General features: G+C 43.6%; 1 protein-coding gene across 7 annotated transcripts in view; it reads right to left on the bottom strand.

The window, feature by feature from the left end:
• The window catches only part of dcdc2c (doublecortin domain containing 2C), a 105618-nt gene that overhangs the window by 57031 nt on the left and 25506 nt on the right, over window positions 1-23081 (bottom strand). For all 7 annotated transcript variants that reach the window (XM_078400088.1, XM_078400093.1, XM_078400087.1 and 4 more), the window contains 3 exons: window positions 22451-22527; window positions 6860-6991; window positions 485-631 (listed from right to left, as the gene is read on the bottom strand). In XM_078400088.1, the coding sequence (XP_078256214.1) occupies window positions 485-631; window positions 6860-6991; window positions 22451-22527 (356 nt within the window). The remainder of the gene's footprint in view (window positions 1-484; window positions 632-6859; window positions 6992-22450; window positions 22528-23081) is intronic.

The raw sequence follows: 23081 nt of genomic DNA, 5'->3' as shown, positions 1-23081 counted from the left end.
CCTACCAAAAACAGGGTACCTTTCACAATGGAGCCAGAAGCTGTCTGGGTTTATGGGCAGTGTAGCTACCAGCCCATTTTGCAATTGTTAGCTCCCCATAAACACCAGGCAAAGTACTTGTAAAGAATCCCCATGGACTGAATGCACCACACAATGGACATCACTTACTCCTGGTGTCACACCAGAGGAATACCTAAACAATAGGTGACAACAATATCACTATTTGAGGACACAGATATTTTGATATATTGCCTGCAGTAAATTAAATGATAAAATATGGTTTTGTGCGTAAGCATACTCTGCTTTGCTCCAGAATTGCTTTTCTCCTGGAAATTTGACAAAAACATTAAAAGGCAGGTAGCAGTTAATTTTGCACTGCACAGTTTAATTTATGCATTTAATAACACACGACATACTTCGCAAAGTTTTAAGCACTGTTATAAGCTCAGCCATCATGGAAACAAGTGTGTTGTTTGGAACTCACCCTTGAGTCTCTCGAACTGTAATTTTCTTTGACATGACTTGATAATAGGGCAGCTTCTTAAATTTTTCTGATCCAACAGCCACATAATACTCATTATTCTCTAATTCAGCTGCACCGAGTAAGGGCCTTCCATCTATTGTGCAGAGTCTGTGTATTTACAAACAAAAATAATTTTACTGTCTTTAAAATAAAATCCAGGTATTAACTGTGAACGAGTTTCTTTTAATGAAAGTGATTAGGTGGAGGTGATGCAAAAGTTAAAAGGTAAGCTTTGGCATAGATTATTCTGCCAGTTTCTCCATCATCAATTGAAAATCCTTCAGTCTTTTACATCTTTTCAAGGTTAAGAGGGAAAGATAAATCAGCCATGATTGAATGGCAGAGTAGACGATGGGCCGAATGGCCTAATTCTGCTCCTGCAACTTATGAATATGACGTTTCCTATCTCTTCCCCATCTGATTGGATCTGTTCTTCATCCCTCCCCTATTCGGTTCATGTTATTACCTTCGATTCTCTGTCTCCACCTTCCCGCTCCCCTCCATACTTGATTCCCTCCGCCCAATTGTTTCTCCTCATCAGGAGGATCTTGATCAGCTGGCCAACTTGGCTAATGAAGTTTAATGAGGATAAGTGTGATGCGTCACATTTTAGGAACTCAAACCAGGGCAGGACCTTCACAGTGAATGGCAGGGCCCTGGGTAGTGTTGTCGTGCAGAGGAATCTCAGAGTGCAGGTACATAGTTCCCTGAAAGTTGTGTCACGGGTAGATAAGGTGGTCAAGAAGGTTTTCCATTCATTGGCCTTTGTCAGTCAGGGAATTGGGATATTGGGATGCCATCATCCAAGAAGTTGGAGTTGGGATGTTATGTTGCCGTTGGTGAGGGCGGATTTGGAGTATTGTGTTCAGTTTTGATCACCCTGCTATCTGAAGGGGGTCGTTAAGCTGGAAAGAGTGGAGAGAAGATTTTCGAGAAAGTTGCCAGGATTTGAGAGCCTGAGCTATAGGAAGAGGTTAGGCAGGCTTGAACTTTATTCCTTGGAACACAGGAAGATGAGGGGTGATTTGAGAGAGGTGGATAAGATCATGAGAGGATTAAATAAGGTAAATGCACAGAGTCTTTTACAGTAGCTAGAGTAGGGAATGAAGAACCAGATGACATAGGTTTATGGTGGGAGGGGAAGGATTTAATAGGAACCTGAGAGGCAATCTTTTCACTCAGAGGGTGGGGGGGTTTATAGAATGAGCTGCCAGAGGAGGTAGTGAGACAGGTACAATAACAACAATTAAATGACATTTGGACAGCTACATAAATAGGAAAGGTTTAGAGGAACATGAGCCACCTGCATTACAGAACAGAGAGACCTAAGGGTGCAGGTATATAGTTCCATGACGTTGGCGACATGGTGGACAGGATGGTTGGGAAACCATTTGGCACGTGTATCTCCATCAATCAGGACATTGAATAGTCTGAAGAAGGGTCTCAACCCAAAGCATCACCCATCCCTTCTCTCCAGAGATGCTGCCTGTCCCGTTGAGTTACTCAGCTTTTTGAGTCTATCTTCAGCTTCAGCTAAGCTGAGTTGCCTGCATCTGATGGGTAACATCCAAAATGCCATGGATATGTAAAGTGGTGTTCAACCAGGTGCAACACACATCCGGATATCACTTTACTTTTCAGCAATGGTTTAATTATCTTGATGCAATGAAACATCTAAACATTGCCCTTTAAACAGTTCCTTTACTGAAGCCTCTGTGCTATTTAAAGGGAAACACAGAGCAGTTCTCTGTCCAATGCAAGGAACCAAACTTGGGTGTGTCTCCTTGAAGTGGTTCACTTGTTTGGCTCTATTTGAGGCCATTCCCAGTGTAGCAAACCTCTTTGCACACCATTCTCTTGACAACTCATCTAACCCCTGTCCTGCCACCCTCCCCCCCACCTCCCCCCCACCCCCCACCTTCTCCCCGATCCTCAACCCACACATTATTTGCACATCCAAACCAACCTGACAACCTGGCACTCAATCCCACACCCACACTCCATCCCTCCATCCAACCTGGCACCCTTTCCCACCCAGCTCCCATCAGCCCCCTCCCCTTGACTGCCCTCTGCAACATAACTAACACTACCATCCAATTGTAGCTCCAGTTCTGCAATTTTTTGTATGGGGTATTTTTTTAGGATGGCACAGTGACGAAAGTGGTAGAGCTGTTGCCTCACGGCGCCAGAGATCCAGGTTCGATCCTCACCTCAGGTTCTATCTGTGTAGAGTTTTCACGTTCTCCCTATGTGCGTGGGATTCCTCTGGGTGCTCCGATTTCCTCCCACGTGCCAAGGATGTGTGAGTTGGTAGGTTAATTGGTCTCTAAATTGCCCCTGGTGTATATGGAGAGGATGCGAAAGTGGAATAACATAGAACCAGTGTGAACAGGTGGTTGATGGTCAGCATGGACCTAATGGGCCGAAAGGACTATTTCCATGCTGTATCTGTAAGCTAAGCTCAGGATGTCGATATTTTAGACTTTGCCCCCAGATTTGAAAAGACCACATAATTAAAATTCCAGTATAAGGAATTAGTAAAGTACCTACCATGTGAAAAGCTGCACAGTTGAAACCCTAAATGTTTCAAGTATATTAGACACAAAAAGCACTATTTAATTAATTAAAACAGTGAGATGCCACTAATATTTCTATGATCAGAACAAACCAGAAATGCATAGCAAATGTAACATCAATGACACCAGCAAGACAAAGCTTTCAATAAACGGTGAAGTGCTAGAAGAATGATAATCAGTAAAATCATTCAAAATATTGTTTGAAAGTGCTATCAGCCACCTTAGCTGTTTTTCAGTAGCCTGAGGACATAATGCTGAAAGTGCAAATTTGTAATATAATAAGCACACATAAAGTTAAATCATTCCCAACAGAATCAGCAAACCTATTCGCAGAGATATCCTTTATGTGTTTGAAATCTCCTCAAATGTACTTTCACTGCGGGGTCGGTTGGGAACTTCAATTTGTTTGCTAGATTGCAACTTCTAGTAAACACCAGTCACTTACACTTCAAACCCCAGAGTACAATAGTGTCCGTCTACATGTCCCTCAGATGCATGCTTGTCGCATACATATTCTGTTCGTTGCTTGAAACAAAGGTAAATCAGCTAAACTATCAATTGCAAACACTATTTTCCTAGTACTGATGAAAGGTCATCAACCCAAAACATTAGCTCTTGTTTCTCTCTCCATGGACCTGCTTTGTACAACATTTTCTGTTTCTTTAGGTTATTATCCTAGTGCATACATTTTTACGTCATATGTGCTTGACGCGGTAATCAAATGCCTAGATAATGGGGTTAGGAGGGAGAGATAGATCAGCCATGATTGAATGGCGGGGTAGACTTGATGGGCCAAATAACCAAATTCTATTCCTATTCCTTATGACCTAGAAATAAAGCATTAAATGCTGCAAATAGCCAGTAGGTCAGGTAGCATCCACAGAGAGAAATATTGTACTCCTCTCTGGACATTCAGTACCATGGATTTCATTGAACTGTATTGGAGGAAACGGGCAGGTGATTTCCCAGCAACTGCGATTCAAAGGAAATGTTTTATCCCCAATAATATTTTGACTGTTAAATCATGGTGCACATCAGACTTCCAGATGTAAGCCATATCCCCACATCTGGCTTGGATATTAATAATTATATGATTCTAATGACTCAAATCAATCAAATTATGAATGTACTAAAAAAATTGCTGTTATTAATATGATCGCATGCTGGCAATAAACTGCATCTCCAATTCAGTGAGAAGTAGCATGAAACTGGAGATGGGATTACTTCCATCAATTGACACAGGGGTTTGTACATCATTCTAAAAACCAGTGGAGAAAGGACAAGGGAATGGGAACAATTACACGGGTCCTTTTAGAGTGGTGACACTGGTATGATGGGTTTTAAAGCCTGTTTCTACACTGTAAAGTACAGTGATTCTACCACTTTATATATAGTGAGAAAAACAAAATGCTTTCCACTGTACTTCAGCACATGTGACAATACTATTGTGACATGTGACAAAAGGGCAGCACGGTGGCGCAGTGGTAGAGTTGCTGTCTTACGCCAGAGACCCGGGTTTGACCCTAACTACGGGTGCAGTCTGTACGGAGTTCTCCCCGTGACCTGCGTGGGTTTTCTCCAAGATCTTTGGTTTCCTCCCACACTGCAACAAAAATCCAGGTTTGTAGGTTAATTGGCTTGGTATAATTGTAAATTGTCCCTAGTGTGCGGGGATCGCTGGTCAGTGCGGACTCGATTAGCCGAAGGCCCTGTTTCCGCGCTGTCTCAAAACTAAATTAAACCTAAACTAAAACCTAAATTCAGGTCATACTACTGAATAGGGTGTCTGAACTAATATCAATTTAGGACAATCTCAAATAAAATTCTGGTAATAGAGGGAATTTTTGCCATAGATTTCAGGGGTCAAAAAATATATATTTTCTAATGAGCATTTTGTCTTCAAAACTTCTATAATCCATTAAAATAAGTTCCCATGATAGTCAATTAGTTTTGTGCTAGAAAAGAGTCACGGCAATATTTCCAGCCTTCTCAATGCAGTGCATTCAAGTCGATAAAAAGAGTGGTGTTTCATGGCAACAATGTGATAAAAGAGACAATTTAATTTCCACTGCTGCATTCCAGTTAATAAGCTTCATTGTTATTCGTAATCATAGGTGGATGATGACAGCCTGGAAATTCACTTGGTACAAAGGACTTTTATTGAAAGTTCAGTTGGTAAACAGCACCCTACATATTTGTTCTAAACTCTCAGCATTCGCATGGAAACCCCTGAGCCCAATTCATGTCCCTTTGCGCAAAGTCCAACCAGGAATACAAAACCAAACACAACCTGCGAGCCTCAAACTCCAATCCTAATCATGGCTGAGATCCATGGAGTGTACAATAGAGAGCCTCAACCTCTAGATTGTTCCCACCAAGCTCCTCACCACCCTGTCCTCTTTCCCTATTTGGTATTTCGGGTTCTCCCTCCGATTCCTTTGTGAAACCACCTCTGCTCCGCATACTGATCATCTCCTCTGCACCCCACCACAAAATGGACTGTTACCTGCCAGCCCACCAACACTGACCATCTCCTCATTGTCACTCTTTGGTCAATCATCTCCCCGCTCCCAAAGGCACTCTCCCACCAAACCTCAATCATATCCTCTCTCGATCTCTGCCACTCACCGCAAGCCTCTCCCCCCACATTTATACTCTGTGTCTTCCCTCAATCCAACCTTCCACCAGCAATCTGCTCTGCCACAGACTTGCTCTGTGACCTACATTCCCTGCAGTGGCAGGAGGTAATGGAGGGAAAGTCTTTGTGTATGATTGCACATTTAAGGTCTGTTGAATGATGTGCAGACCTTGGTAACTTGCTCCAAACTGGTATTCTGCATGGCACCTCTTCAATGTAAATCTTCACAGTTTGTAGAATCATTCTTACTTGAAAGGAAATCTAATTGAATCCTGCATAGAAAGGCTTAGCTGAGCAATTGATGTCACAACTACAGAACCCATCACACAAAGCTTCGGTTTAAACCAGCATCTGCAGTTCCTTCTTACACATAGCTTAGCATTCATCCAAACACAGCTTGATCACCATTTATGATGGTTGGAGGACATTACACAAGGAGGCATTACCCTATAAGAAGCTCAAGGTAAATAACAAATGTCTGGTTTAATCTACCAAAGCTACAGTATTTGCTTGTGGTAATACTGTTTATACCTCTGGTTATTTGTGTTTCAAGAAACTGTAACTATTTAACTTTTTACACAGCTCACTGTAAAAAAATATAGAAACAATAAACCCAGGCAACAATCATTTTGTTTGCCCATTATAATTTCCAAAATCATATCTGAAAATTGTACATCTGGAAACTGTGGCTTGCAAACATGGTTTCCTAGTTATGGTTTTGTCTACTTTTTCTATTTGAAAAATATCATAGCAACTATAATTTGGTTTAGAATAATAACATAATTTTGGATAACAATTAACCCTTCACGTTTTAGCCGATATGAATAAACCTATTTTCCTTGCACTAATTTGTTACTTTGATCACATGAGAGACTCAAGAGTCAAGAGTGTTATATTGTCATTTGTCCCAAAACGGAACAATGAAACTCTTACCTGCAGCAGCCAACATTCGTGTTTTGCACTGCATAACTTGTGAACTCCATGATATTTCATGCCTGTTGCATTTATATTTCTTACTTCCTAATACTTTTTTTAAATCTCCAGAAATTACAGCACAACAAAAACACGGTCACATCTCAGTTTTGTTCAATGGCTGACTAATTAGCGAGAGAAAAGGTTTACCTGTGAGCAGCTCCGGTGCGCAAGTGGACTTTGTCCGTAATCAAGGCAAGGACACGATTCCAGTCCTGAACTGTATGTTTTGGTAGAAGTAATCTCACGGGTGGTATCAGCAGGTCGCCATTGGTAAAGACACTGATGGCAGGTGGGCGGTGCAGGTGAGGAAGACAAAAACTGTTGTTAGATCATCAAATTATTTTCTCCAGTTAACTAAGGCAAATCGTGCATCCTTACAAAAGTTATTATAAGCAAGGAAGAGCAAATAATCAGACAGCATCAGGCAAAAAGAGGGATGGTTGCCGAGTCTGCCTTAGTTCCAAGAGAATTTTATATAGACATGGAAACTTAAATAAGAAAGAAAAAGAAAAGCTACTGATAAACAGAGAAAGAGAAGTCAGAAAAAGGAGATGATTATACTGGGCAATATTCAAAATAAAGGACTCAAAATAAAGGGTGGCACAATTTGCCGCTGTTAGACATGAGGCCTCACAATGCCAGAGACCCAGGTTCAATCCTGGTCTCGGGTGCTGTCAATGTGGAGTTTGCACGTTCCCTCTGTGACCGTATAGATTTCCTCCGGGTGCTCCAGTTCCCTCCCACGTCGCAAAGGTGTGCAGTTCCACGGCCCCAACAGCCCCTGCCCCTGAGTAGGGAGTGGACGCAAAGGTGGGATGACACAGCATGAGTGTGAACGTATGATCGACGGTCAGCATGGACTTGGTGGGCCAAAGGGCTTGTTTCCATGTTTTATCTCTGAACTAAATAATGTGACAAGCCAAAGGAACCAAAGATATGTGAAGGAATGCAGTAACTTTCGATAGTATTAGTTTGAGGATATGGCAACAAAAATCAGGATCAATGTATATATCTTGGAGGAAAAGCATCTCATATTTCACTTGGACAGCTTACAACCCAGTGGTAAAACATGGTCCAATAACACTGCTAAGCTGGTCAAGAAGGCACAGCAACGACTGTTCTACCAAAGAACACTGAAGAAGTCTGGTCCACCCCAACAGCTGCTGACGACATTCTACCGCTGCACCATAGAGAGCATCCTAACACATGGCATCCCTGTGTGGTACCTCAGCTGCACGGAGGCAGAGAGGAAAGCTCTTCAGCGGGTAGTCCATAGAGCTCAGAAGACCATCGGAACACAGCTACCAGCCTTGGAGGGCATCTACAACACACCATGCCTCAGAAAAGCCACCAGCATCCACAAAGACTATTCACACCCCTGCAACAGTCTGTTCGAACTTCTACCATCGGGTAGACGATACAAGGCCTTCTACGCCCGCACCTCCAGACTCAGGAACAGCTTCATACCCAGGGCCATAGCTGCTATGAACCAGTCCTGCTGAGCCGGATGGTCACATCGCACAGTGATCCGACACAGATCTACTTGCACTTTATTCTATTTAAAAGCTGTTACAATTTGTTTCATTGAGTTGTTTAAATTAATACTGACTAGCTAATTAAATTATTGCATCGTATGGGAGGCGCATTCCCAATCTCATTGTACCCCTGTACAATGACAATAAAGATATATTGTATTGTATTGCATTGTATGAATTTGATTTCTCTAACTTTAAGTAACCCCTGCATTCCCTCCCTCTCCATCCCTTCCCCAGCTAAGTCACACCAGCTTGTCGTTCTCACCCAACAAACAGCTAACAAAGGACTGTTGCCTTTATCATCATTATTTTTTTGCATATCTTTCATTCATTGTTCTATATCTCTCGACATCATTGTCTATATCACTCGTTTACCTTTCTTATGACTTCCAGTCTGAAGAAGGGTCTCGACCCGAAACGTCACCCTTTCCTTCTCTCTGCCTGTCCCACTGAGTTACTCCAGCTTTTTTGTGTCTATCTTGCCTGGTGTGCCCTTTATACCCAGGATGTGCAAACTAATGGGAACGATTCAGTAAATGGCAGTAAATCCAACTAATGGTGCAGCAATAGAGTTGCTGCCTTACAGCACCAGAGACCCGGGTTCGATCCTCACAACGAGTGTTGTCTGTGCGGAGTTTGCATCTTCTTCCCGTGACCTGCATGGGTTTTCTCTGGGTACTCCTGTTTCCTCCCACACTCCAAAGACATACAGGTTTGTAGGTTAATTGGCTTCGGTAAAATTGTAAATTGTCACTGGTGCGTGTAGTAGTGTGCGGGGATCGCTGGTCAGCATGGACTCAGTTGGCCGAAGGACCTGTTTCCTCGCTGTATCTCTAATCGAAAAAAAATACCCTTCCCAGTAACCAGTCGTGAAGTTCCAGAGAACCAAAGGGAAGTACAAGTTCTCAGCATCTAACATTACAGTCAGGGCAAGAAAGTAGATGAACTGGAACAAATTATTACAACAAAATTGCAGGTGATTTTTGTTCCAAAGAAAGGAAGGCATGAATTGACATGGTATTTTATCATATCTCACAGAAGTTGTCAAAAGTATGTCATATCTCATCCACTTACTGCTGAGTACAGCAAATGTTAAATAGGCTCTATTCCAGCAATTAAAAGTCAAAAGACCCTCACACTTACCACTTAAAGTGAAAAATTGCTGTTAAAAGCGTACTTGCAATGCAATCAGGAGACATAAATCTTTTTTTTGTTGATGTCATCCAAGAAGAAGCATGATGAAGTGAGCTTCCAATTACCCCTGACTTTATGAAAGATGTTGTGACAGATGTGACCAGCTGTTGTGAATCTTCTGCCAACTTCAGCAGGTGCAACCCAATTCACAATCCAATCTTGAGCAGAAGCTGTTCCTGACCCTGTTATGGTATTAGTGCTACTGGAGCTCATGCCATAACAGCAGCCTTCATTCCACCATGGCAGGGACGCCGGCCCTGATAGTCTTGTGAGGGGACATTCATCCTGCAGGACATAATCTCTGCCAAGGGCCAAACTGGAAGGCCTGGATCAAAACTGAATTTCAGCAATGGGAACACATTGGAAGCATCTGATCGGCTTCATTCTACATTCAGCTGACCCGTATATTTTAATTAATCATCAAATAACACTCATTAAAATGTTTCCATTCTGCCGACTTTATGATGAATGAACTCATTAAGCTTCTTCCTCTTTCGTGCTCATCATCTGTGTTTCAAATGTTGCATCGCTGTCATCGTCCGTCCTGAAAAGGGCACAAGTTTCCGGCGACAATCAGTGGGAGCCATCACTTGTACAATGGATGATGGTGGTAGCAGAATTAGCTCAGGACACTGGAAGCCAAAAAGATGTGGAACCAGTCATAGTGGACAAGGAATACTATTGAATGGCTATCCCATTTTTCTCTGCCTGGGTAAAATTGGTGCTCCGCAATTGGAGTTCCGCAGGGGTCAATGCTGGGGCTGCAACTCTTCACATTGTATATCAATGATTCTTGATTAGTACAGGTGTCAGAGGTTATGAGGAGAAAGCAGGAGAATGAGGTTAGGAGGGAGAGATAGATCAGCCGTGAATGAATGGCGGAGTAGACTTGATGGGCCGAATGGCCATATCCTACTCCCTTCACTTATGACCTGATGGCTCCCTCATATGTAGGGTGCACTGTGGGATCTTGGTGTGTGATGACACATGGAATCATCCAGGTATACAGCACAGATACAGACCTTTCAGCTCACCTCATCCAAACTGACCAAGTTGGCATTCCAGGCTTGTCCCATTTGACTGCTTTTGGCCCATATCCATCTAAATTGGTCCCATCCACACATCTGTCCAAATATCTTTTGAAAGTCATAACTGTATCTGCTTGTGTACCTTCCTCTGGTAGCTCGTTCCAAATATGAAGCAACCCTCCGAGTGAAAAAGTTGCCCAAGGTCCTCCTTAGACCTCTCCCCTCTCACCTTAAGCCTTTTAAGAGGTTTTAGAATCCTCTCCTCAGGGACAGAAGGTAGTTTCTCTGCCACAGAAGGCAGTTTCTCTGCCACAAAAGGTAGTTTCTCTGCCACAGAAGGTAGTTACGGCCAGTTCATTGGCTATATTTAAGAGGGAGTTAGATGTGGCCCTTGTGGCTAAAGGGATCAGGGGGTATGGAGAGACGGCAGGTACGGGATACTGAGTTGGATGATCAGCCATGATCATATTGAATGGCGGTGCAGGCTCGAAGGGCCGAATGGCCTACTCCTGCACCTATTTTCTATGTTTCTATGAAAAAGACAGTGTGTATTCACTTTATCAATGCCCCTCAAGGTCTTGCACGCCACAATAAGGTAACACCTGAACCTTTAGACTTTAAAGATGCAACGTGGAAACATGCCCTTCAGCCCACCTAGTCCACGCTGACCAGGGATTGCCCCGTACATTACACACGATGGACAATTTTACAATTTACTGAAGCCAATGAACCTACAAACCTGTATGTCTTTGGAGTGTGGGAGGAAACCAGAGCACCCGGAAAAATCCCACACAGTCACAGGGGGGTCAAACAAATTCCATACAGACAGCTCCCGCAGTCAGGATCGAACCCGGTCTCTGGTGCTGCAAGGCAGCAACTCCACCACTGCCCATCCTTCTATGCTCCAAAGAGAAAAAAGCCCCAGCCTATCCAACCTCCCTCTGTGACTCAAATCCTGGTAATATAGATTAATTTACAGCCTGGAGAGCTGTAACTGAATCTTTGTAACCAGGATACACATCAGTCTCAGCTGGGTACACATCAGTCTATGTGCACCAATACCTGACACAGCTACTGCAGCAGCTCAGTATACACGTGTTTCACACAGTGGGTGGGCTTCAATGCCAAGAACAGTTGTGCCTGGGAGGAAGGAAGAGGCTTTGCTCCAGAGTTAATTAAATGACCAATTCTTACAGGAACCACTACAAGAGAGATTGCTGCTGAAGTCAACCATGAAACAAATGTTATATAAGAAAATAACTGCAGATGCTGGTACAAATCGATTTATTCACAAAATGCTGGAGTAACTCAGCAGGTCAGGCAGCATCTCGGGAGAGAAGGAATGGGTGACGTTTCGGGTCGAGACCCTTCTTCACTGATGTCAGGGGGGGCGGGACAAAGGAAGGATATAGGTGGAGACAGGAAGATAGAGGGAGATCTGGGAAGGGGGAGGGGAAGGGAGGGACAGAGGGACTATCTAACGTTGGAGAAGTCGACGTTCATACCACCGGGCTGCAAACTGCCCAGGCGAAATACGAGGTGCTGTTCCTCCAATTTCCGGTGGGCCTCACTATGGCACTGGAGGAGGCCCATAACAAATGTTCCAGCATCAATGCAGCATCTGATATTTGTTGTCAAGACTTGCACTTTATTTGAGGGTGAAGGTAAAGGGATACTGTGTACCACACTGTTCACCTCAGCTCCCCACCCCCTCCCCCACAGCATGTGGTCCCCATTCCCATCTTGATTCTACTACTGCTAGCGAATCTAGCCCACTGTTCGAAGCAGAGGTCCCATTTAGATCTGCAGGAAGGAACTGCAGATGCTGGTTTAAACCGAAGATCGTCACAAAATCCTGGAATAACACAGTGGGTCTGGCAACATCGCCTAAGAAAATGAATAGGTGACGTTTCTTCAGACCCTTCTTCAGACCTGACTGGTCTGATCTGAAGAAGGGTTCCCGGTCTGAAGAGGGTTTTGACCTGAAACATTGCCCATTCCTTTTCTCCAGAAATGTTGCCTGACCTGCTCAGTTACTCCAACATTTTGTGTCTATCTTCCATTTAGATCAGTCTGAAGAAGGGTCTCGACCCGAAATGTCACCCATTCCTTCTCTCCTAAGATGCTGCCTGACCCGCTGAGTTACTCTAGCATTTTGTGTCTACCTTTGATTTGAACCAGCATCTGCAGTTATACTTCCATTTAGATCCGCTGCTTTAAGAGTTCCCACCCTGCTGGTGTCGGCCTCTGAACTTTGTGTTTCCTATATGAAACTGGATATAGACGCTGGATACAGCTGTAGTTGTGCACAGTCAGGCAGAAGGTCTGGATTCCCAGTGCCACACACCTTCACACCTTGCACGGGAAAGGAAATCACTCTCCTGCAGTAAACCAGGATGGCGGGTCCCCTGGGATAACGTCCTTTTAACAGTTTCTATGCACGCAAGCATTTCTGGATCAACTGAGTGGTTGTGGTGCAGTTAGTGGAGCTGATGTCTCATATTTCCAGTCCCCCCGGTTTTAATCACTACCTCTGGTGCCATCTGCGTGGAATATACACGTTATCCTTGCAACAGTATGCGTTTCCCGGGTGCCCACGGTTTCCTTTCCATCCCCCAAAATGTACAGGCTAATACCAGGTTGGTCACGATAAATTGCCCCCGATATGTAGGCGAGTGGTAAAAAGAGGAGGGAGTTGAGATGGTTGTGGGAAGAATAAAATGAATGAATCTAAAATAATGTTTATTCACAAAATGCTGGAGTAACTCAGCAGGTCAGGCAGCATCTCAAGAGAGAAGGAATGGGTGACGTTTCGGGTCGAGACCCTTCTTCAGACTGATGTTAATAATGATTCAAAATAATGATGTTGATTCAAAATAATGTTGATAGTCATCTTGCACTTTGTGGCCCAAGGGTGATTTTACATGTTGTATCTGTCAATGATTCTGCCCTCTTTAGTTGGACTCCACCAGTGCATGTTTTTGCATCGGATTGGTAAAATGTGTACAGCAGTCTTCCTCATGTAGATATTTTACTGCCATGTAACTGGACAGAATCAAACTTTCATATAATATTTCATAGGACAGTACAACACATGAACAGACCCTATGGCCCACAATACCTGTGCTGAACATAATGCAAGACTAACTCTTACCTGCCTGCACATATCCCTCCATTCCTTGCATATTCATATGCCTTTCCAATTGTCTCTGAAGGCACCCACCATCCTTTGTGTAAAAAAAAAACTTACTCTGTATATCTCCTTTAAACTTTACCCTTCTCACCTTAAAGCCATGTCAAGTCAATTCTATTTGTATAGCACATTTAAAAACAACCCTCGTTGACCAAAGTGCTGTACATCAGTTCAGGTACTAAGAACGAACATACAATGGCACACAAACATAACAGTACATACATAAACAGTTCACAGCGCCCCCTCAGAGGGCCTCAAACGCTAGGGAGTAGAAATAGGTTTTGAGCCTGGACTTAAAGGAGTCGATGGAGGGGGCAGTTCTGATGGGGAGTGGGATGCTGTTCCACAGTCTAGGAGCTGCAGCCACAAAAACGCGGTCACCCCTGAGCTTAAGCCCAGACCGCGGGATAGTCAGTAGCCCCAAGTCGGCCGACCTGAGGGACCTGGAGATAGAGTGGTGGGTTAGAAGATTTTTGATGGGGGGGGGGGGGGGGGGGGGGCAAGCCCATTCAGGGCTTTGTATGTGAATAGGAGGAGCTTGAAGTTGATTCTGTACTGTTCTGGGAGCCAGTGGAGAGAGGCCAGAATCGGGGTGATGTGGTCCCTTTTACGGGTACCCGTCAGGAGTCTCGCTGTGGCGTCCTCTAGTACTTGATTTTTTTCCAGACTCTCTATCCATGCCTCTCATAATTTTATATACTTCTTTTTGACATCTCCGCGCATCCTTCGGCGTTCCAGAGAAAGCAATTCAAGTCTGTCCAACAACTCCTTACAGCTAATATCTGCTAATCCAGGCATCATTCTGATTAATCAAGTTGCATCACGACTTCATGACGCGTATACTCAATGTCCTGACCTATGAAAGCAAGCATACCATATGGCTTATTTACCACTCTATGTACTAGTATTGCCACATTTAAGGAGTTATGGACTTGGACCTCATGATCCCTCTGTACATCAATGCTGTTAGGGTCATGTCATTAATCATACATTGTTCCCTTACATTTGACCACCCAAAGTGCAACACCTCACACTTGCTCAGATTAAACTCCATCTGCCATTTCTCTGCCCATATCTGTAGCTGATCTATATCGCGCTGTGTACTTTTCAACTGCCTTTCTCATTGTCCACGTTCCCAGCAATCTTGATGTCATCTGCAAACTTACTAACCAACCCATCTACATTTATGTCAGTCATTTATATATATCACAAACAGCAGCAGTCCTTGCACAAATCCCTGTGGAAATCCACTGGTCACAGACCTCCATCCTGAATATTTTCCTTGCACCATAACCCTCTGTCTTCTATTAGTGAGCCAGTTCCAAATCCATATCAGTTAATACTGCACATCTTAATCTTCTGGATAAGCCTACCATGGGGGACTTTATCAAATCCTTACTAAAATCCATGTAGATAGCATCCACTGCCCTACTCTCTTTGATCACCTTTGTCACCTCCTCAAAATAACTTAATTAAGTTAGCAAGACACAAAACACCACCACAACTGACAGCATTAGTCTTCGTAATGTCTCAACATCAAGTTCCATTTGGGCCTATCATCTTTACATTACATTCTAGGATACACAGTGACATCCAGTGGTGTAAGTTAGCCCTGTTTCAAATCATTACTTGATTACTGGGAGATTTACTCTTCCTAATTTAGGAGTGTGATTAATAGATGTACAAAATCATGAGATTGAGTAAACGCACAGTCGGGGAATCCTGAGCCAGTCGGGGAATCCTGAGCCAGGGGATATAGGATTAAGAAGAGGGGGGAAAGATTTAATAGGAATCTGAGGGGTAAATTTTCCACACAAAGGGTGGTGGGTGTATGGAAAGAGCTGTCGAAGGAGGTAGTTGAGGCAGGTACTATCACAACGTTTAAGAATAATTTAGACAGATACATGGATAGGACAGGTTGAGAGGGATAAGGGCCAATCGCAAGCAGGTGGGACTAGTGTAGCTGGGACTGTTGGCCGGTGTGGGCAGGTTGGGCCGAAGGGCCTGTTTCCACACTGTAAGACTATAACTCAATAGCATTTCAGAAATTCACCTCAAGATTCAAGAGGTAAACCACCACCCTGCCATTTAGGAAAGTCCTGACAGAGGCTTTGTCCTTGTATGTCCCAAGTTCTCTGGGCTCTCTTACTCAGCATTGAGAAGGGCCTATGCAGAAGGGACATCAAATATCAAATGCTGCTGCAGCTCTTAAAGAAGTTGTTGCAGTCATACAAGGGTACATTTGTCTGTAATAGGCATAAAAATTCCTCAAGTGATGAAGAAGTCACAGGCAAGGTTTTTTGGGATATTACTGTGTAGCTTCACACAACGTGAGTCCAGAAGGCAGTGGCATAATTTGCACCCCTGTGGATCCCTTGTGACTTAATCTTTTGGACTAGTCGACCGTAAAAGGTCTTGTCAAATGCTTTACTAAATTTCACAAATGCAACATCCATTCCCCTCCCCTCAACTTTGTCACTTCCTCAAACAAACCCATCAAATTTGTGATACAGGACATCCCCTGCACAAAGCCATGGAGAACCCAGTGAGTCTAGTGAGAGATGGAAACAGACCCTTTGGCCCATCGTGTTCATGCTGACGATTGATCACCCGTTCAAACTAGTTCTATGTGGTTCCACTTTCCACCCACTCCCTACACACCAGGGCCAATTTACAGATGCAAATTAACCTACATGTCTTTGGAATGTGGGGGAAAACCAGAGCACCCAGAGGAAACCCACGTGCTCACAGGGAAAATGTGCAAACTCCACACAGACAGCACCCGAGGTCAGGATCGAACCAGGGTCTCTGGCGCTGTGAGGCAGCAGCTCCACCAGATGATATTTGAGAGGGACTGGGAAAGATTGCTTTCAATGGTTGACGAGTCAATAGCAATACTTCAGGGTACCAGCAGAATGTTCCCACTTCCCTCACCACACCATTCTTCACCAATTAATGCCAAGCGATCTGAACTCTCCAGCTGAACCAGAGCAGGGAGTTTGGACTTGGGTTCCACAGATCATACGAGGAAACAAACCTGGTACCAGTGTGTGTTTAAGAATACAACTCAATGTGCATCTCTTTGCCTCTGTGGAGAGAGTGGACATTGTTGCATAACTTTATTAAACTTTACACCTGATGATAAATTTTAAACTTCACAATCATCTGATCCCTAGCACCATCTGGTGGATTTGTTTGGCTAAACATGAAGCACAAAACATCTGAAGAGAATTCTCTAATTCAATTTTTACTGACCTATTGTCAGAGTTTGGCTTTTTTTTTTAAATTAGCAGATAAATACATAGATATCTTGTGTGTTTAGCTTAATATTTTAACTATGATCATGTTTTTTTAATGTATGTTCTGAAGCAGAGAAAAAAAAAGTTTTGTTTAGTTTAGAGTAACGACGCGGAAACAAGCCCTTCAGCCAACCGAGTCCGCACCAATCCCCACACATTAACACCATCCTACACACACTAGGGACAATTTAAGCACCCGTTGTCAGGATCGAACCCGGGTCTCTGGCGCTGTAAGCGCTGTAAGGCAGCAACTCTACCGCTGCGGCACTGTGCCAGCGCAAACATTAGATTCCTAACTTTTCTCCTTCAAATCTGTTTCAGAACTGTGGTGCGGAGAACAGATGCCATGCGGACGACAATAACACCAACACACCCATGGTAGGGTGAACAGACGTGAAAAAGTTTATTTACCATTTAGTGAATGGTGTTGGTGACGAGAAGGTCCTGGTCCACATGGGGGCGCAGTCCCTCATTGACTGTGAGCTGGTGAGCAGACTCGCTTGTCCCGGCAGCTCTGCCTTGCTCCAAAAGAAGGCTCTGGTGGTCTCAGGCTGGACCCAGCAGCTCAGTCCCACTCTCCATGTAGGGACACAGTCCCTTGTTGTCTGTGGGCAGGTGAGGCACTGGCAGTCTCAGGTTTGACCCGACGGCTCAGTCTTGGACTTGAAGAAATGGAGCTGGTGGTCTCGGGATTCTCCGACAGCTCGGTCTTGCTCTCCCTGTGGGGAGGGGGAGGAGGGGCACAGTCCCTCATCGTCTGTGAGCAAGTGAAGGGGAGCTGGAAATTTCGGGCTAGGCCCAGCAGCTCAGTTGTGCCTCAAAAAGGAGGCAAAGGCAGTCTGAGTTTGAGTCCGAATCTAGTTTATTGTCACATGTACCGAGGTACAGTGAAAAGTTTTTGTTGCGTGCTATCCAGTCAGTGGAAAGACAGTACATGATTAACCATCGAGCCATCCACAATGTACAGACATTTGATAAAGCGAATAACGTTTAGTGCAAGATTAACCCTGTAAAGTCCGATCAAAGATAGTCCGAGGGCAGTCTAAGGCTTGCCCTGGTGGCGCAGCCTTGCTCTCCGTGTGGTGCAAAGCCCTCATTATCTGTAGGCAGATGAGGAGGCGCTGGCGGTCTCAAGTCTGAAAAGGCAAGCAGAGTTAGTAGGGAGACACCCCACTTGCTCTCCCATTTTCTCCCTCCTAGCTGGATGCGACTGCCTTGGTTTTGAGGAGTAGGCTGATGAGGTGCAGGTGGGCCAATCCAATCTCACCTAATTGGGTGCAGTTGTTGCTTTTCCGGCTGTGACCTTCGTTTGTTCGAGAGCGCTGTCCAGGGAGCCAGTTTTTTCCTGCAGGCGGGAGTTGTCCAGGATGCTGGTCTTCAGCTCCTCTTGCCCTGTCCTCCTTTGACGTGGATCGGAACGGCATTTAGAGAGGACGCATTGTCACAGAAGATGATTCAATTCTATAACATTTCCCAATGTTGTCAATTTACTGCATGTGTGATCGAATGATAATGAGTTGAGTTTATTGTCACATGTACCGATGTGACAAGCTTTTTGTTGCGTGCTAACCAGTCAGCGGAAAGACTATTCATGATTACAAGTGAGTCATCCACGGTGTACAAATACATGATAAAGGAAATAACATGAATAATGTTTGATGCAAGATAAAGTCCAGTAAAGTTTGATCAAAGATTGGCCGTGGGTCTGAAATTAGGTGGATAGTAGCTCAGGACTGCTCTCTAGTTGTTGGTAGGATGGTTCAGTTGCCTGATAACAGCTCATGGAGCGATCCAATGGTATCAGACTGTACCATATTATTGAGAGATGTATCTGATAGCATTTTCACCTAGATGATAGTACTGTATCATGGAAAGACAAGGGTGCCCTGCACTAGTGAACTCAGCTGGATCTTAGAAAGCCCAGCACCCAACAATGTTATAGGTCCATAATTGGTGTTACTAGCTTGAAACACTTATTCTTTTGTAACCTCCAGATAATGCAGAACTATAAATCTCCACAGAATGAAAGGACACACGCCACAGCCTCATCTGATAAAAATCACTTCACTTACATAGAAACATAGAAACATAGAAAATAGGTGCAGGAGGAGGCCATTCGGCCCTTCAAGCCAGTACCGCCATTCATTGTGATCATGGCTGATCATCCCCAATCAATAACCCGTGCCTGCCTTCTCCCCATATCCCTTGATTGCACTAGCCCCTAGAGCTCTGTCTAACTCTCTCTTAAATCCATCCAGTGATTTGGCTTCCACTGCCCTCTGTGGCAGAGAATTCCACAAATTCATAATTCTCTGGGTGAAAATGTTTTTCCTCACCTCAGTTATAAATGGCCTCCCCTTTATTCTAAGACTGTGGTCCCTGGTTCTGGACTCGCCCAACATTGGGAACATTTTTCCTGCATCTAGCTTGTCCAGTCCTTTAATAATTTTATATGTTTCTATAAGATCCCCTCTCATCCTTCTAAACTCCAGTGAAAACAAGCCTAGTCTTTTCAATCTTTCCTCATATGTCAGTCCCGCCATCCCAGGGATCAATCTCGTGAACCTTCGCTGCACTGCCTCAATTACAAGGATGTCCTTCCTCAAATTAGGAGACCAAAACTGTACACAATACTCCAGATGTGGTCTTACCAGGGCCCTATACAACTGCAGAAGAACCTCTTTATTCCTATACTGAAATCCTCTTGTTATGAAGGCCAACATTCCATTAGCTTTCTTCACTGCCTGCTGTACCTGCACGCCAACTTTCAGTGACTGGTGTACAAGGACACCCAGGTCTCGCTGCACCTCCCCCTTACCTAACCTAACTCAATTGAGATAATAAATCTGCCTCCTTGTTTCTGCCGCCAAAGTGGATAACCTCACATTTATCTATATTACACTGCATCTGCCACGCATCTGCCTACTAACTCAACGTGTCCAGGTCACCCTGCAACCTCCTAACATCCTCTTCATAGTTTACACTGCCACCCAGCTTTGTGTCATCTGCAAACTTGCTAGTGTTTGCTTCTAATTCCCTCTTCCAAATCCACTTATAGGGTGGTACATCCCACAACTAGTTTGTGCAATGGAGTTGACAAGTGGGTCCCTGGCCTTGGATGATGCCTTGGAATATTACAAAGCCCAGCAGTTGGTAAAGGCTCTGTCAACTCTCCAGCTGCCTCACATCCATTTGGAAAGTGTAGAAGTTTTTCCCCTGGCAAACATGATGTCAATGATTTTCTGTCAACATGAACAATGAAATACCATGTCTCATGGATTTGCTTTGGGTGAACTGCAAAGATCCCACTGCTTTTATAGTAGGGTGCCATTGTTTGATAGTACATTACATAGAATGCTATGATAATTCCATGCCACAGGACAGCACACTGGCACAACTGCTGCCTCCCGTCTTTACATGCTGCATCTCTAAACTAAAAAAAGGAGTGTGTGAGAGCACTCGATTGTAGAGTGGTACGATAGTTCTGTGCATTAGAATGTTCCAATATTATTTCCCCAAGATGCTATGATTGTTCCATGCAATTGGATAATACAAAGCTAAACCTTCAGATGTTGTAGCTTTTATCTTCCATTAGATGGTATAATGTTACTATGGAAACAGACGTTATGACAATACTGAAAATGATAACACTGCCATTGGAAATTATGAAAGGAATATGGCACAAGATTGTGAGATAATATTGTGTCACAGAAAGGTGCAATAACCCTCTTCCAGATGGTAATAAGAAAGTAATCGCATAGGGGCATCTTTAACTCTTCCATTGTAATGGCAGTCAGTCATCTTCAAGCCTGAATACAGCCGAGGATGGGAAGAGAGAGGAACTGTGCCATGATGGTATGACAATACTGCGGTGTTAGATAGGATGGATTACAGATTCATGGGGAAGGCATGGTACTTCTACACCACAATAGTGGTACAATAGTACTGTTCCTCAGACAGTGTCACAGCATGATATAATACTCTCATGCCAGAGGATAAAATGATATTACAATGCTGTAGAATACTACACTAATACTTGCCAGTAGAACATACAAACTCCTTACTGACAGCACCCATAGTTAGATCAGTCTGAAGAAGGGTCTCGACCCGAAACGTCACCCATTCCTTCTCTCCTGAGATGCTGCCTGACCTGCTGAGTTACTCCAGCATTTTGTGAATAAATACCTTCGATTTGTACCAGCATCTGCAGTTATTTTCTTACAGCACCCATAGTTAGGATCGAACATGGGTCTCTGGCGCTGCAAGCACTGTAAGGCAGCAACTCTACCGCTGCGCCACCATACTGCCCTGGTCTCAAATCATTATCCCTGTACCATCTCTGTAAGCCAGTAAACCTTGCTTCTCCAGTGCGGGTGGGGATTGGTTTAACAGCCAACCCACATTAAAATGAATCACACTTGGCATGATCACTCCAGTGGGAACCTGCCTGCCTCACCCCTGCGGGACAGATTACTCTGTCAGAGGATGCATGAGAGGTCCAGACCATAGGATGTTTTATTATACGTTTTTGTAAGCTAACTCTTTAGCACTGTGCCATAGGATATTTAGTGGTGTGACAGCATAAAATAGTACAACAATGCCATTCTCTGGAATGGGATGAATAAACAGTGGCAAAGAATAGAATAACAATATTAAGCCATAAGCTATAATGTTAGTACTAGTCCATAAGTTGGCTAGGAGTGTGCTCTCAAATAGTTTGACAGTTCTGTGCCATATGATTCTATGATCACACTGCACGTTAGAATTATTTGAAAGAATGGCCCATAATATGATGTGATAGAACTGCAGCACAGAATTGTATGAGTTTGCACTGCCCTAGGTACTGTGATGACACTGCATTATGATGACACTGCATGTCTGAAGAAGGGTCTCGACCCGAAACGTTACCCATTCCTTCTCTCCTGAGATGCTGCCTGACCTGCTGAGTTACTCCAGCATTTTGTGAATAAATACCTTTGATTTGTACCAGCATCTGCAGTTATTTTCTTACACTGCATTATGATACTTTGGTATCATAGTATTGCAACATGAACTGTATTATCATGGCACTGTGACCGTAGAATATTTCACAAGTGCTGTTGCAAATTGCCAGATCAAGTTTTCAGATTGGTGCAATTCAACATAAAAATGCATGCAAATGCATTGGAGGTCATGACTAACCATAGATAAATAACTAATGAAAATCAAAAGGCAACAAATGCCAAAAGTCTGAAGTGGAAAATGGAAATGGGATAGTCCCTGTCTCAATACCTCCTCTGGCAGCTTGTTCCATACACCCACCACCCTTTCTATGAAAAAGTTACCCCTCAGATTCCTATTAAATCTTTTCCCCTTCACCTTAAACCTATGTCCTCTGGTCCTCGAAATTCTAACATAGTGTGTAGCCTTCTGTAAACCAAGAGATAATGCATCATCAACCACTCCTCACTATTTGTATAAAAGAGCAAATATTCCATAAGTGTACTGACTTGATGGTACACGGTTCATAGTTGTACTTCTTCCATCGTGCAGAAACGATAATTCGGCTGTGAACAACTGGTCGAATCTGAAGAGAAAAAGTCCAAGATTAATACACTTTTAAGTATTTTGCTGGAACAAACTTTGTGATGTGTTAAATGTTTTCAAGTTCTAGAGAGTGCTCTGATACACATTTATTTCAGTACATCTAAAGCACTCCATTATTCTCACCAAATAAAAAATGTAGTAATTTTATTTCAAAAGCATCATCTCCCAAGCCCAAAAAATCGCATGATAGTTACTAAGTCTTTGGTTTAATCTAATTATTTAACCAAAGTCTAAGTGAGAACAAAACTTCTTCAGTCTAAAGAAGGGTCTCAACCCGAAACGTCACCCATTCCTTCGCTCCCAAGATGCTGCCCGACCTGCTGAGTTACTCCAGCACTTTGTGAATAAATACCTTCGATTTGTACCAGCAGCTGCAGTTATTTTCTTATACAAAAATAATATGTCCAGATTCAATGTGATGACATTAAGCACTCTTTCTGGAAGTAATTGCATTTGGTGCTTGTCAATGAGTCGGCACTGTAAATTTTAACTTGTCCTGTCCTTTCTCACTACTGGTCTTAGAAACAAAACCAT

This window comes from Rhinoraja longicauda, chromosome 5, assembly GCF_053455715.1.
Source record: "Rhinoraja longicauda isolate Sanriku21f chromosome 5, sRhiLon1.1, whole genome shotgun sequence".
Taxonomy (NCBI): Eukaryota; Metazoa; Chordata; class Chondrichthyes; order Rajiformes; family Arhynchobatidae; genus Rhinoraja; species Rhinoraja longicauda.
The sequence above is the reverse complement of the archived record's forward strand: the minus strand, read 5'-3'. Positions and strand labels throughout refer to the sequence as shown.